At 47.2% G+C, this 13,957-nt stretch overlaps 2 protein-coding genes across 3 annotated transcripts in view; one reads left to right on the plus strand and one right to left on the minus strand.

Annotated features, from left to right (window-relative positions):
* Dnah7 (dynein axonemal heavy chain 7) overlaps positions 1-10,175 on the plus strand; it is a 211,976-nt gene extending 201,801 nt beyond the window's left edge. For both annotated transcript variants that reach the window (XM_010631953.2, XM_010631954.3), the window contains one exon: positions 9,777-10,175. In XM_010631953.2, the coding sequence (XP_010630255.1) occupies positions 9,777-9,983 (207 nt within the window). In that variant the 3' untranslated portion in view covers positions 9,984-10,175. The remainder of the gene's footprint in view (positions 1-9,776) is intronic.
* A 118-nt stretch (positions 10,176-10,293) lies between these two features.
* The window catches only part of Slc39a10 (solute carrier family 39 member 10), a 31,663-nt gene continuing 27,999 nt past the window's right edge, over positions 10,294-13,957 (minus strand). Inside the window, exon 10 of the mRNA XM_033756282.1 lies at positions 10,294-12,834. Coding sequence (XP_033612173.1) covers positions 12,676-12,834 — 159 coding nt within the window. The 3' untranslated portion in view covers positions 10,294-12,675. The remainder of the gene's footprint in view (positions 12,835-13,957) is intronic.

The following is a 13,957-nucleotide window of genomic DNA, read 5'->3' on the forward strand; positions in this document are numbered from 1 at the left end:
CTGTCTTCCTTTCTTTTGGTACCATGGATTGAACTCGGGTCCTTGCGCTTGCGAGGCAGGCGATGGAACCACTGAGCTAAATCCCTGGCTCCCAGTCTTACTTTTAAGACCAGTAAGTTCAACCATAAATTATATTCTCAACATTCTAGGAACTTGGCCAAGGAAAGTGGTAAATACAAGGAGGAAACTACATTCTATTTGTATTTCTTAAGTGGGAAACTTGTGCTTTGTTTAGGCCACAGTTCTTGTACAACTGGCAGAAGAAACTTTCTGATCCCGAGTATTGACACACGGCAGTTGTGCAATCAGTAGGACTCGCTGTGGCCTTTGCACACACTGAGCACGGATCACGCCCATCTGGCCTGTCTCCCTTAGACGCCCCGCTTTCCTTCTTTCTGGCTGTGTAGATGTCACACAACGTCTGCCTCTAGGTCCTCGGCAGCTCCTGAGCCGATCCTGGCGTGCACCGTGCCGTGTGAGCCCGAGGATGCAGGCTGCGATCTGCTGCTCCCTGGAACTGCACAGCACTGTGCAGCTTTCTGAGGAGCCTGCACACGGATCTCCTAGTGGCTGTGCAAATTCTGTCCCTCCCACAGTGTGTAAAGGTTTCTTTCTCTTTGCCAGCATGTATTATTTTTTTTCCTCATTGAATTTATTGGTACACTTTAGGGATACAGTACAGTTACATTCATTGTTGAGATCTTGTACCTTTACATGACAGGTCTTGGTTCTCATTTTTTCCCCTTGTCCCTGCCCTCCCTTCACCCCCTCCTCCCCTCCTCTATTTACAAAACTTTATTTCCATTTTTTCATTTTCTCATATTTTTTTCTTTTCCCTTATTCCCTACCCTTCCCACTTCCCCTACACATTTAGCCCTTTTCTTCCTATTTCACATTGTCAATTATATCATTAGGATCTTATGTACCATTATAGTTTTTCACAGTAGAGAAACTATTCGGTGTTTACACATGTGTGACTTATTTATTTCACTTAGGAGTATATCCTCAATATGTATCCATTTTCCTATGAATGACTCTAATTTCTCATTCTTTATGGCTGAGTAGTATCCCATTTTATAGAAAAAAAAAGACATCTTCTTTATCCAGTCTCCAACTGGTGGGCAGCATGTATTATTTTTGTGTGCATCCCTGATAGCCGCATGACGGGTGGTCTCCATTTCCCCGATGGCTGATGATGATGAACGCCTTTTTATGCAATTAGTGGCCTTTCCTTCATCGTGTGCCCGATGCCTTCCGGTTCATTTGCCTGTTGGTTGACTGGAGTCCTTGTTCTTCCTGTCTTTTCAATGATTATTCTGGTACTATGAATCCTCTGTGAGGAGGAGCTGGCATGGCTGTCACTCCGTTGTCTGTCTCTCTGCTCTGTGGATTGTTTCCTTTGCTGTGCAGAATGTGTTTAACTTGACGCAATCCCATTTGGCAGTCCCTGCCGTTATTTCCGAAGCCACTGGAGTCACGCTCAGGAATTCCCCTGTGCCGGGATCTGGAGGTATCCCCGTGTGGCCCCTTCTAGCAGTTTCAAGGTTTCAGCTCTTACATTTAGGTCCTCAGTCCACTGTGAGATGATGTTTCACAGAGCGAGAGACGAGATCCAGTTTCAGTCGTTTTCACACACCACTGCCGAAGGGGCTGCCTCTTACCCGGTGCGAGTGAGCCTCGGACCCCGGCTGTGCGCAGCGTTATTTCTGGGTCCTGCCAGGCCGTTTTCTTACCATAGCGTGTTTTGCGTTTGGCATCGCCTTATCTCCGGCTTCACTCCTTTCGCTCAGGATTGCTTTGTCTGTGCAGGGTCGTTTCTGATTCTCTCTGAGTTGTAGGACTGTTTTATCTGCTTTTGTGAAGAGCAGTACTGGCATTTTCATGGTGATTGCATTGAATCCGTAGATCACGTTCAGTAGCATGCCCGTGTGACTATTGATTCTTCTATCCACTATCTGAGGGAGTCTTTCTGGCTTGTAGTGTCCTCATTTTTTTTTTTTTTTTTTTTGGTGTTGTGTAATTTTCACTGGAGAGGTCTCTCACTTCCTTAAGTTTACTCCTAGGTATTTTACATTATTCTTATGGCTATTGTGAATGGGATTGCTTTCATGTTTTTTTTTTTTTTTTAAGCCCATTATTGGTACATAGAAAAGCTCTTGATTTTTATGTCTTTTTTGCTGGGGGATTTTTTTTTGGGGGGGGGTTTGAGTCAGGGTCTCACTATGTAGTTGAGACTGACCTGGAACTCACTATGTAGCCCAGGCTGAACTCACAGCGATCCTCCTACTTCAGCCTCCCGAGTGCTGGGATGACAGGCGTGCGCCACCACACCCGGCTCTTTTATGTCTATTTTATGTCCTGCTGCTGGAGCGGGCTTGTTTGTAAGCTCCGGCTGTCTGGGCCTGCGCTGCTTCTCTGGATGTGTGGTTCCTCAGCTTGTCTTACCTCTTCCCTGCCCTTCACTGTGTGTCCTGAAAACGAACCCACTCCCTGGTGGTGAGTCGGGTCTCCAGCCCCTCCTGCAGGGACTGTCCTCAGACTGCATCCAGTCCTGTGTTTCACTGAGCCACCAGGAGGTAGACTGAGGCACCAATTTTCTTTTAATCCTGGTCTCTGATTGCATGGCGTCCTCTCCCCTTCGACCTCTACTTCTTAGTTTCCCCTTTCGGCAGTCAGAGGCTCCTCTAAGAAGAGCACCCACTGGCCTGCCTCACTGTGTGACCTCTCTCCCTTCAGAGAAAGCCCCTTCTGTCCTTGACTTGTGAATCAGACACTGGTGGATTTCTAGTCCCTTCCCTTGGCCTGCAGAATGCAGTCCGGGGGAGGACACCTTCCCTGTCTGTTCTGCCCACGGACATGCTGTGGTGAGGGAGGACGGTCACTGGGTCCCGGGGCGCCATCCAGCCCCCTCTCCTACTCGACCGGCAGTGCCACCCTCACCAGGACTCCTGCTGAGGCCCGGGGTGACAGCTGCTCCCCCAGCCCCAGGGCCAGGCCGTTTCAGCAGGTGGTGTCTTCTCCGAGACCCTCTCCACAGCCGTCTTCGCTCTGGGCTTGGCCGGCCACGCCTCTCCCGTCGCCAGTCCCCGTTCTTCTCCATGTTTCTTTTTGCTTCTTAGAACCATCTCATCCTTGCGTTTCGCTCCTTGTCTGTGCCAGGATTCACTCGGTAGGTAGTCAGAGGCATCTCCAGGATTCTACTGTGTCTGTCTGTGTCGCTCCAGAAGTCCCAGGTGCCTGATAAGCTCGCGCGCTTTCCAGAGGCCCAGGCAGATCTGCAGCAGAGAGCAAGGTCTGGCTCCTGGTGCTGACGGAAGGAAGCCACCGCCCACCGCAGAGGACCTAAAGGACCCTTGCTGCTCTGTCGCTTTGCGGGAGTGCTCAGGACTGTGGGGAGCTCACACTACAGAATGAGGACCGTTTTAAAACAGAGGAGTTTTTTCAAGCTGATTTTTATCTGTAACACGGAGTAGCCTGAATATAAGTTACAGAGTGAAAAGACAGGTCTCAAACTCGATTCTGTAACAGGGAGGGGAAAGGCACTAAGAGCCCACCCGGTAGTCTGCAGCTCTTCTCTCTCCTTCCGATTCTTCCTGACAGTCCCATGATGGCACAGGGACCTGCACGGCGTCGCCAAGAGCACCCTGTGGTTTACAGAAGAAACGTCCAGTGCTCCTGGTAACCTAGGGAGAGTTCTGATTCGTCTGTTATGATTGGACTTGAAACGGGCAAGGGGATTCTGATCCAGCAGCCCTGTGTGTTGGGAAGCACTCTGAATGCGGTTGTGTTTCGCCTTTTCCAGTGGTGTTCTCCTCTTCCAGTGGTGTTCTCCTCTTCCAGTGCTGTTCGCCTCTTCCAGTGGTGTTCGCCTCTTCCAGTGGTGTTCTCCTTTTCCAGTGGTATTCTCCTCTTCCAGTGCTGTTCTCTTCCAGTGCTGTTTCTCCTCTTCCAGTGCTGTTTGCCTCTTCCAGTGGTGTTCGCCTCTTCCAGTACTGTTCTCCTCTTCCAGTGGTGTTCTCCTCTTCCAGTGCTGTTCGCCTCTTCCAGTGGTGTTCGCCTCTTCCAGTACTGTTCTCCTCTTCCAGTGGTGTTCTCCTTTTCCAGTGCTGTTCGCCTCTTCCAGTGCTGTTCGCCTCTTCCAGTGCTGTTCGCCTCTTCCAGTGGTGTTCTCCTTTTCCAGTGGTGTTCTCCTCTTCCAGTGCTGTTCGCCTCTTCCAGTGCTGTTTGCCTCTTCCAGTGCTGTTCTCCTCTTCCAGTGCTGTTCTCCTCTTCCAGTGGTGTTTATCCTCTTCCAGTGGTGTTCTCCTCTTCCAGTGCTGTTCGCCTCTTCCAGTGCTGTTCTCCTCTTCCAGTGCTGTTTGCCTCTTCCAGTGCTGTTCTCCTCTTCCAGTGCTGTTCGCCTCTTCCAGTGCTGTTTCTCCTCTTCCAGTGGTTCTCCTCTTCCAGTGGTGTTTCTCCTCTTCCAGTGCTGTTCGCCTCTTCCAGTGCTGTTCACCTCTTCCAGTGCTGTTTCTCCTCTTCCAGTGCTGTTCTCCTCTTCCAATGGTGTTCGCCTCTTCCAGTGCTGTTCTCCTCTTCCAGTGCTGTTCGCCTCTTCCAGTGCTGTTCTCCTCTTCCAATGATGTTTGCCTCTTCCAGTGCTGTTCGCCTCTTCCAGTGCTGTTTCTCCTCTTCCAGTGCTGTTCTCCTCTTCCAGTGGTGTTTCTCCTCTTCCAGTGCTGTTCGCCTCTTCCAGTGCTGTTTCTCCTCTTCCAGTGCTGTTCTCCTCTTCCAATGGTGTTCGCCTCTTCCAGTGCTGTTCTCTTCCAGTGCTCTTTCTCCTCTTCCAGTGCTGTTCTCCTCTTGCAGTGGTGTTTCTCCTCTTCCAGTGCTGTTCTCCTCTTCCAGTGGTGTTCGCCTCTTCCAGTGGTGTTTCTCCTCTTCCAGTGGTGTTCGCCTCTTCCAGTGCTGTTCGCCTCTTCCAGTGCTGTTCTCCTCTTCCAGTGGTGTTCGCCTCTTCCAGTGGTGTTTCTCCTCTTCCAGTGGTGTTCGCCTCTTCCAGTGCTGTTCGCCTCTTCCAGTGCTGTTCTCCTCTTCCAGTGCTGTTCTCCTCTTCCAGTGGTGTTTCTCCACTTGTGAATCTGTGTGTGTAATCATTAGCTCAAGTGTTTGCAGCTGCATTTTTTTTTAGCTCATATTTTCTTTTTATCCTTGCAGATTTTCCCCTTAAAGATCTCCCTCTATATTTGAGCTGTTCAGAAACAATTAACAGAGTCTCTTGAAAACCCAGTGATGATGATGGAAACATGCCAGGATCAGCATTACACAAAGCTTAGAAATAAAAGCCTTAAAATTTAGTGATGCAAAGCTTAGATGGATAAATGTGGTTAATGTACCTGGCTCTATATGCACCCAGGAATCCAGGCATCCTCCAAAAAATTTAAATTGGACTTTGGTAAAATAAAATGTCCTTAAAATTACCGATACACATTTTGTGTAGGTTTTTTGCCAGTCACATTCATATTTACCTTTATTAGAAAGACACAACATCTGCTATTCCTGTTTCAAGTATAACATCCTTCAGGGTTTCCTTGGGCAGAGAATCAATGAGTATTAATTGAGTTTATTTAATATCTTGATTTCACAAATAATATAAAATTAGTTGTTAGGACAGGTAAGTTGAAGTATAAATGTTTATAATAAAACATCTGCGTGAGCAGTAGCTAAATGTAAATTCAAGTGTTCTTGGCTTCTTGAGGTTTGTAAAAAGAAGATAGGTGATTTTATTAAATGTATTTTTGTAAATTACTGAAGATTTTCTTAAGGTTAGCAAGGATTAAAATTATAATGTATAATTTTGTGTAAAAAATTATAAACAAGGAAAACTTTTCACCTGAGGACCTGTTGGACCTCAGGGACCAAGGACAGACTCCCTCCGTGGCTGAGAGGAGCAGTTGCCTAAAACAGATCTGCCCCTCATAAAAACCTTACAAAACCTGGGCTAAAAACAAAGGTTTTAGAGTTGCTCAAGATAATTTCTTGTGTTTCTGCTGTCAGGCTTTTGATTGCTTCAAACTGAGTTTTAAGATACTTAAGGTTTATTTAAATGTCTCTTACAAAGTCCTTTTTAACTAACTGGTGTACAACTGGTTATTCTAGGTTATGATAGCATCGTGGCACCCTTCTCTTAGGCATAGGAAACCCCTTTTCACCCCGAAGCTGAGCCCATACATTCTTCAGATTCACAGATTTCACAGACAGCCACCCCCAAAAGGTATAAATATACCTAGGGTCAGGGCACAGTGCATCTTTTTCTTGAGGGCCTGCACTCTATTTCCTGTGTGTACTTCTTTAACTCTGCTTAATAAATTATTTCTGTGCCTCTTTTTTAAAAGTTCTGATTTTGTATGTTGGCAAAATTTTTTTTAAAGCTCTAGTTTTGTGGTAGTATTCAGGTCTTTGTGTGTATAGAATTTATCATCCGCAAATAGGGATAACCTGACATCTTTCTTGTTTGTAACCTCGTTTTTACTGTCTCTCATCTCTCTTTGATCTGGGTAAAATTTCAAACACTATATTGAATAAGAGTAGTGAGAGTGGATACCTTTGTCTTGCTCTTACAAGAAATGCTTTCAATTTTTCCCTATTGCTACGGGTTTCTCATAGATAGCCTTTATTACATTGAGGTATGATCCTTCTATAGCTCATGTGTTCAGGGCTTTTACCATGAAAGGATGCTGAATTTCATCAAGGGCATTTTGGGGATCTATTGTGATGAACATACGCCTTTTATCCTTCACTCCATTTATGTGATGTATTATGTTTGTGTGCACTTTGAACCATCCTTGCATCTTCAGAATGGAACCAACTTGATCATGGTGCATGTACTAATCAGCTTTTCTGTTTCTGGGACACAGTAGTACTAAAGCCCACAACTTAGTTTATTCAGTCTATGGACAGCTGGTTCCAAGGTAGAAACACGGTGGAGCAAAACTGTTTATATCATGGTGGCTAGGAAGACAGAGCAGGGGAACGATGCAAGAGAAGAAGGGAAATCTGAGTTTGGTGGCTGTAATCTCAGCACTTGAGAGGCCGAGGCAGGAAGATTGCCACTGCGTTTGAGGCCACATGGGCTACATAGTGAGTTCAAGGTGAGCTGAACTACAAAGTGAGACCTTGTCTCAAACAAAACAAAACAAAAAACCAATTTAACAGGAGAGAAAGGGGAGAGGAAATCAACATGACCTTCCATGACACCCCCAGACACACCCGGAAGTGTGCCAATTTCCGAAGGTGGCTCCCAAGCCAATCAAGTCGACAGTCCACCAGTCCACTTTAACCATCAGTGTAGGAAGTGTGTCCTTACTGGTGAGGTGAGTTTCTTCTGGGCAACATATCTTTTATTGGAGCCCATCTGCATCTTTTAATTGGACAATTAAGACTTCACATAGCTATTAGTGAAAGGTATGAACTTGTGCCTATCTCCGATTTTCTTCTAGATGTTTTGAATACTCTGTTCATTTCTTCCACTTTTTCATTTATATGGTTTGATGTTTTACTGTGCTGATAAAGTCTGACTTTTTTTCACTTGTACATCTACTCCTCTAGTAAGATTTATATAGTCACATGTTATTGTGATGGTATTTATCTTTCTTGCACTTTTTAGTGTAGGACTCTCTTAAGGACTCCCTTATAGGAATCTCTTTTGTAAGGCTAATCTGGTGGGAATGAATTCCCTTAGGTTTTGCTTATCTTGGAAGGTTCATATTTTGCTTTTGATCCTGAAAGATAGCTTTGCTGGGTATAGTAATCATATGTGGCAATTCTTTTTCAGGACTTAAAGTTATTTCATGCCTCCTGGCTCAGAGGGATAGATATTAATCGAACAGGATTGCCCTTGAAGGGGACTTGGCACTTTTCTCTTGCAAATTTTAATATATATTAATAGTATATACTAAAATATATATGTGTATATTCTGTTCGGTGGTTTTATACCATGACGATCTTTTCTGTTTATGTCTATTTGGAGCTTCCTGACATTAGTAAAGTCTTGTACTGTTATTCATGGAACGGAATTTTCTATGCCCCTTGGGTGCTGATGCAGATATTTTAAGGCTATCTGAAAGGTCTTCTGTGCTCTCATTTTTTCCTTTATTTCTATGCAAATATTGCAAAGGAGCTGTCTTCAAGCTGCAGTATTCTTTTCCTTTCCTTGCTCTAGTCTGTCGTTCAGTCTTTGAACTGAATTTTATCTGACCCGGAAAACTTAGCATTTCGAAGATCTTTTTCAAAATCTCTGCTGGATTTTATGTCCTACATTGTCCTCCTAATTTAACTGTTTATCTGTATCCTCTTGGCTATCATGGCACTTGAAAAAGATCATTCTCTTAACTTTATCAGGCATTTCATTTAGTTTGGTATCTTTGAGATATTACTATAGTATGAATTTTAGGTGTTTTATTAACTTTTTTCCTGCCTTACAGTCCTAGGTGCTTATGGTGCAGTATCCACCACCCTTAGGAGTGGCTTTATCCTGATGATGTGTTGTGGAGTATGTCTTGTTATGCAGTGTTTTTATTTGCAGTCCTGTGTCATAGTGTCACCTCCCTATAGCTTCTTTAGCTGTGATGATTGAGTTTGGACACTGTGCCATAGCAGAGCTGGAGAATCATCTCTGTGAGACCTGCAAGGCTGGGACACTCGCAGTTCAGGCAAACATACTGTACACAGGAGTCTGTAGGGTGACCTGTGTGGTTCCAGCTGTAAAAGGAGTGGTAACCCCTTGTGCGTGGTGGGGTCTCCTCAGGCACTGTCAACATTGGTTGTTGCTTGGCTGGGTGTCTGTTACTGGCTGATTAATGGTCCTGAGGGATATTGGATTAGACAATGGTGTGAATCCAGGTCCTTCATGGGGAGGGACAGGTCCAGTGGTCACAGAACACCCTCTGTGGCACTCGTACCATCTTGTCAGTGGTGAGGGAGCAGGTAAGGTGGTCAGCGGATACGGGGACCTGTGAAGGTGCACGGAAAGCAAAGTGTGACTCCTCTCCCGTGCATGTGTGCAGGATCCTCCCCAGCTGTGCATGTTGGGAGATGAGTGACAGGGACTTTTTTCCTGGATTCTTGCATTGGCAGTGCCAGCTGTGGACAGAGCTGGGCACCTGTATCCTCTCTGCCAGGTGCTCCCACGCAAGAACAAGAGCGGAGAGCATCCAGCATTGGTGCTTCTCTGCAGACTTCGGGCTGTGTGCCCTGAGGGAAGGGCAACAGCTGGGGGCTCCCGCAGTTCTCCCTCCCCTGTTGTGGTTGCTGCTGATCCAGGAGGAGAGCTTTGCAACAGAGATGGGTAGAACTCACCTCATCTGAGGCAGCTGCAGGCGGGAATGGGTGCTAGCTGAGCAAGGCCAGCCCCGCGGCATCTTCTCTCTGGACTTCCTAGGCCCTGTGGCTGCTGCACATCTCTGTGGGTGCGCAGAGGCAGTGGCAGCAGCAGTTTTCCTCTTGTTAGCAACAGAGGTCTGTGAGGGGGTGGGAGATGGGGAAGGAGGCACGAGGGCAGCCACCCTGTGCTGGCCCCACACGGCACACAGCCAGCCACGTCCCAGTCTCTACGGCAGGGTCCACTGCCTGGTTCTCGCACACAGCACCCGTGTGCGGCTCTGCAGCACTCTTGCTACTCTGTTTTACGCAACCACAGCAGTGCTGAGAAAAAAAGAAATCCAGCAGGGCCAGCACAGGCCCTGGCAGGCGTACCTCACCGGAACCTCGATGTGGGGGTGTCGTGCTCTTTCTTCCAGATGTGGCTGAAGCCCTGTAAGCGGGCAGACATACCCGAGCGGCCGAGCTACGTGGCACCGCTGTACAAGACCAGCGAGCGGAGAGGGACGCTGTCCACCACGGGCCACTCCACCAACTTCGTGATCGCCATGGTGCTCCCCTCTGACCACCCCAGGGAGCACTGGATCAGCCGGGGCGTCGCGCTGCTGTGTCAGCTCAACTCCTAAGCTCCACAGGGCACTTCCTTGGCCCCATTTCTGCTTGACAGTTGAGTAGAAAGAATTTTGTTCAAGCAAGTTTTTTGGCTTCAATAAATCTGCATAGTATTCTTAACTCTGAATTTCCTATGTACAAAGGCAGCCCACATTCACAATGACTGACACGTCACGTAAGGAAATGTTATGGAACAGTAAGGGAAACACGTTGGTGTATTTGCTCTTTTTTCGAATAACTTTATTTTGGGAGAGTTCCATGAGCATCAGGAACATACATAAAATGACACAGCACTGTTGACAATGAAAAAACAGCATATGATCATTTCCAGCTTTATAAATTTTTAAAAAATGATTTCGGTTACAACAAAAAGTTTTAGATATTTTAGCAAGAATCACCTTGCAGAACCATAATCACATTAAGCCACTAACTTACTGTTAATGGAAAAAGTTCACACTGCACATAGCTACTATAGTATTTCTAAGCATAATCACAGCTGATTAAATGCAATGTGATATACATCAAAATTCATATGGATGTCACACAGTGACAGCGTTGTACAAGTAACATTAATGACCTCCAACAAACCCATGTTAAAATTAGATTGGTCAAGCTGATGGAATGTTGGAGCCAAACAGAAATGTAGTGGAATTAAGATTGTCTAGTAAGACTTGAAATTCTGCACCAGAAAAATGATGTGAAAACTAACCACTGGTGGAACTTAGCAAAATACTAGCAGCAACTTTTACAGACCTCTTACGAAGTTAAGAAAATCTAGCAAAGAAAGATAATACCACTTCTGAGAGAATATAAAACTTTATATACCTTAGCATAACCTATCTGCTTTACATGAGGCATTTATTTTTTAAGACTGGGAATATATTCCAGCTGTTGCTTTTAAATGAAGCAGATTTAAAGCTGGAATGCAGAATCCTCCTTGGGTATAAAACCCCCAAAATGAACGATTCCTGGTTCAGAAAGCAAGATCACTGAAAGTCGGCAGTACTCAATAAAACGTCAGCACCTTTTTGCTAGGTCGCTCGACGGGCCAAGCAATGAAATGCGGGCTGTCCCAGTTCAGTGCCCAATGCTGAAAACGATCTATGTGGTTTAAAAAAAATACTCTGTTTTACTACAAAGAGGCCACGAGAAAAGCAGAAGTAATTTTCAGATTCAAGCATAAATTAAAGATGTAACACGTCTGCTCCCCTGCTGCGGCGCAAGGAAGAAACACTGGCGATAATCTGTTAACACCAGCATGGGTGTGCTGCTCTCGAAGTTCGGCTGTTTTTTGAAAGTCCATAGCGTAAGAGGAGAAGAACTGGGTGGAGAAGAGGACTCAGTGGAAACGTCTCACAAGGAATGCAGAGTTTGGCTGTTACATGTCTGAGCGGGAAGATCAGTACAGAGCTGCTCTGGCTGCCAGGCAGACAGAGACACAGCTGTGGGCACAGCGCCAGGCACGCTGGCCGGCTATGAGGGAGAAACCATGGGCACAGAGTGTAAACAAGGTCTACATGCATGGCTAGTGCTAGATCACCACGCCAGAGGAAGGAGAAATGTGGCTTGTGCTTCTCACAAGTCACGTGCAAGATGACTGCAGCAGAATGGGCACCTAGCAAGAAACCGGTCCCTACCAGGCACCCGTAGCACGTCTTGGCACAAAGGACCAAGAGCCTTCGGATCAGGTTCTGATCCCATGACTGCCTAGTGTGGATGGGTTTGTCGCGGCACTGCGCAGGTGACTCTTCGCCACACAGTCCAGACAGCTGTAAACTTGGATCTTCTCTGCCTTGCAACTTACAGCCAGTCACAGCAGGTGCCTGGGTTCCAATGCCAAACTGGGATGTGAACCTTTGGAACTTGAATTTCCCAATAACCTAGTTAGTACTGTCAAGTTGGAAAACTGAGCAGTTTTGACCATGTTTGGGTTCACATCTTTGATATATTCTAGAAGGTTGTAATCATAAGGAAAAAACATTTGACCACATGCTCTGACACCCTCACCTCCCCCAAACAAAAACAAAATTACAGTCTAAAAAAACCAGAAAAATACCCCAAACACCAAGTATTATAATAGTACAAAGAACCATTATGAATCTGTCATTAAACTGAAGCTCACACAAACGTACAATCACAAATTTCAGTAGTTTAGGCTGCAAGTTTAAACACTATGCAAATATATACAAAAATAGTAACTCTAGATTCAAGAATAAGGTCTCCCCGATGCTAATTCATATTCTGCGCAGCCTGAGCTTTCCTCTAGCTCCTATCTATCTACTACGTGCTTTCAAAGTTGTGTCAAGTTGATCCCTATCACCATAGGAATGGAGCTGAAATAAAGGGCACTCACTACATTTCACCCTTAGCACACACAGCCGTGTCCGCCCAAAGTTCCTCTCGAATAGCCTTAAGGTTTAAATGATTTTTTGGTTCAATTTTTATTTCTGCATAGCCACAGAAGTTTCTACTAATAAGGAGACTACTTTAGTGTTTTATATGATTACTTTTTAAAAAGTCAAACATACATTGACCCTAGTTCATGGAGTCCCATTTTCTCCTGTCCCGAACATCAAACATCCCTTTCCTCGGGGAGAGCGTGCTGAGCACCAGTCTCGGGGCGGGGCTCAATCTACGGGACGCGTGAGCAGTGCACGCCGCCAGGGACCCTCGCTCGCGTCCTCGGGGGCTCCCTCCCCAAAACCCTCAGAACTGGATGTCGAGCACGATTTTGTCTTCATAGAGCGCGATGATCAGCATGATGGCGAACCCAAACAGCAGCCCTAAATTCTGCAGGACGAACTGCCCCACGGGACAGAAGCCATGCTCCTCATTGTCCCCGTCACCATGCAGCATTTCCGGGAGCTGAGGAAAGGAAGCACATCTTTAGACACAGCTGAAAGTTCGCAGTTCACCAAGGGCAGCACCCACGCCAGTTCTGGTGAGACAGCTGCGTCTTCTCCCTTCTCCTCGGGTTTGTGGGACACCTGTCCTGAGCAGTGCCCGACCTCCCTTCAGCCCTGCTCCCAGGTGAGCAGCACTGTGTGCCCCAGGGCAGTTCCAGCCTGGCGCCGAGCCCAGTGGCTCAGCCTCGGGACCGGCCCCCGACCCACCGGGACGTCCCGCGGGAACTCAAATCAAACCGCCTGGCACTGCTGGTGCCTTATCAGAGAGCTTTACATAAACAGAAATCTTCCCACAGCGCAAGTGGCCTCTAAGACAAAAACGCGGCCAGGCCTTTCCCATGGTTCCCAGGCACGCTTCTTTAGCATGGTATGCCACGACTTGGTTAACAGCCACTCGGTTTCTAATCCATTTCTTCATTCAACATTTAGAAAATGCATAATTTTGGTTGTCAATAAAAACTTGGAAAATATACACACTCTCTTCCCTTTATCTTACACACTGGCAGCGCTGGCGATGCAGCTGTGACACTGCCGTGACGGTCACTAAGCTTGTGGGCTTGGTCTGTCGGTGGTTCTCCCTCACGCACAAGCCCGCGAGCAGAGGCGCAGCCAGAGCGCACTCGTAGGGCCCTTCCCTCCCGTCCAGAGCTCCCAGCCTCCCTCAGTCGTCCTGCCAGACAGAGCAGCCTCCTCCCCAGTGGCAAACAAGGCACCACACTATGGCGCTCAGGAACGGCAGGCAGCGAAGGGTGGCTCCTCTCCAGCACCGCCTCACGGTGACACCTCCACTGCAAGCCCAGTCCCCCCACACTGCTCGGGCCTGTCCTGTTCCGAACAAGGCCGGGCACCTTCCAGACTGAGCCACCCTGCGGGCCACGGCGGATTTCACAGGGAACTCTTCCTGGCAGAGCAGTCGGGGGAAACCGACAGCATGAAATACGCACTGATCTGCTGAGCCAGGGGAGGAGCAGGGCGACAGCTGGAGGGGAAGCAGAGTTAACAGAGCCTCCCCACGGAGGGAGGGTGCAGGTCCCCTGCCCACAGGGAGGGGCGGGAGCGAGGAAGCAAGGGTGGGGGGAGGG

Source organism: Fukomys damarensis, unplaced genomic scaffold (assembly GCF_012274545.1).
Source record: "Fukomys damarensis isolate Sample0158 unplaced genomic scaffold, DMR_v1.0_HiC HiC_scaffold_26, whole genome shotgun sequence".
Lineage (NCBI taxonomy): Eukaryota > Metazoa > Chordata > Mammalia > Rodentia > Bathyergidae > Fukomys > Fukomys damarensis.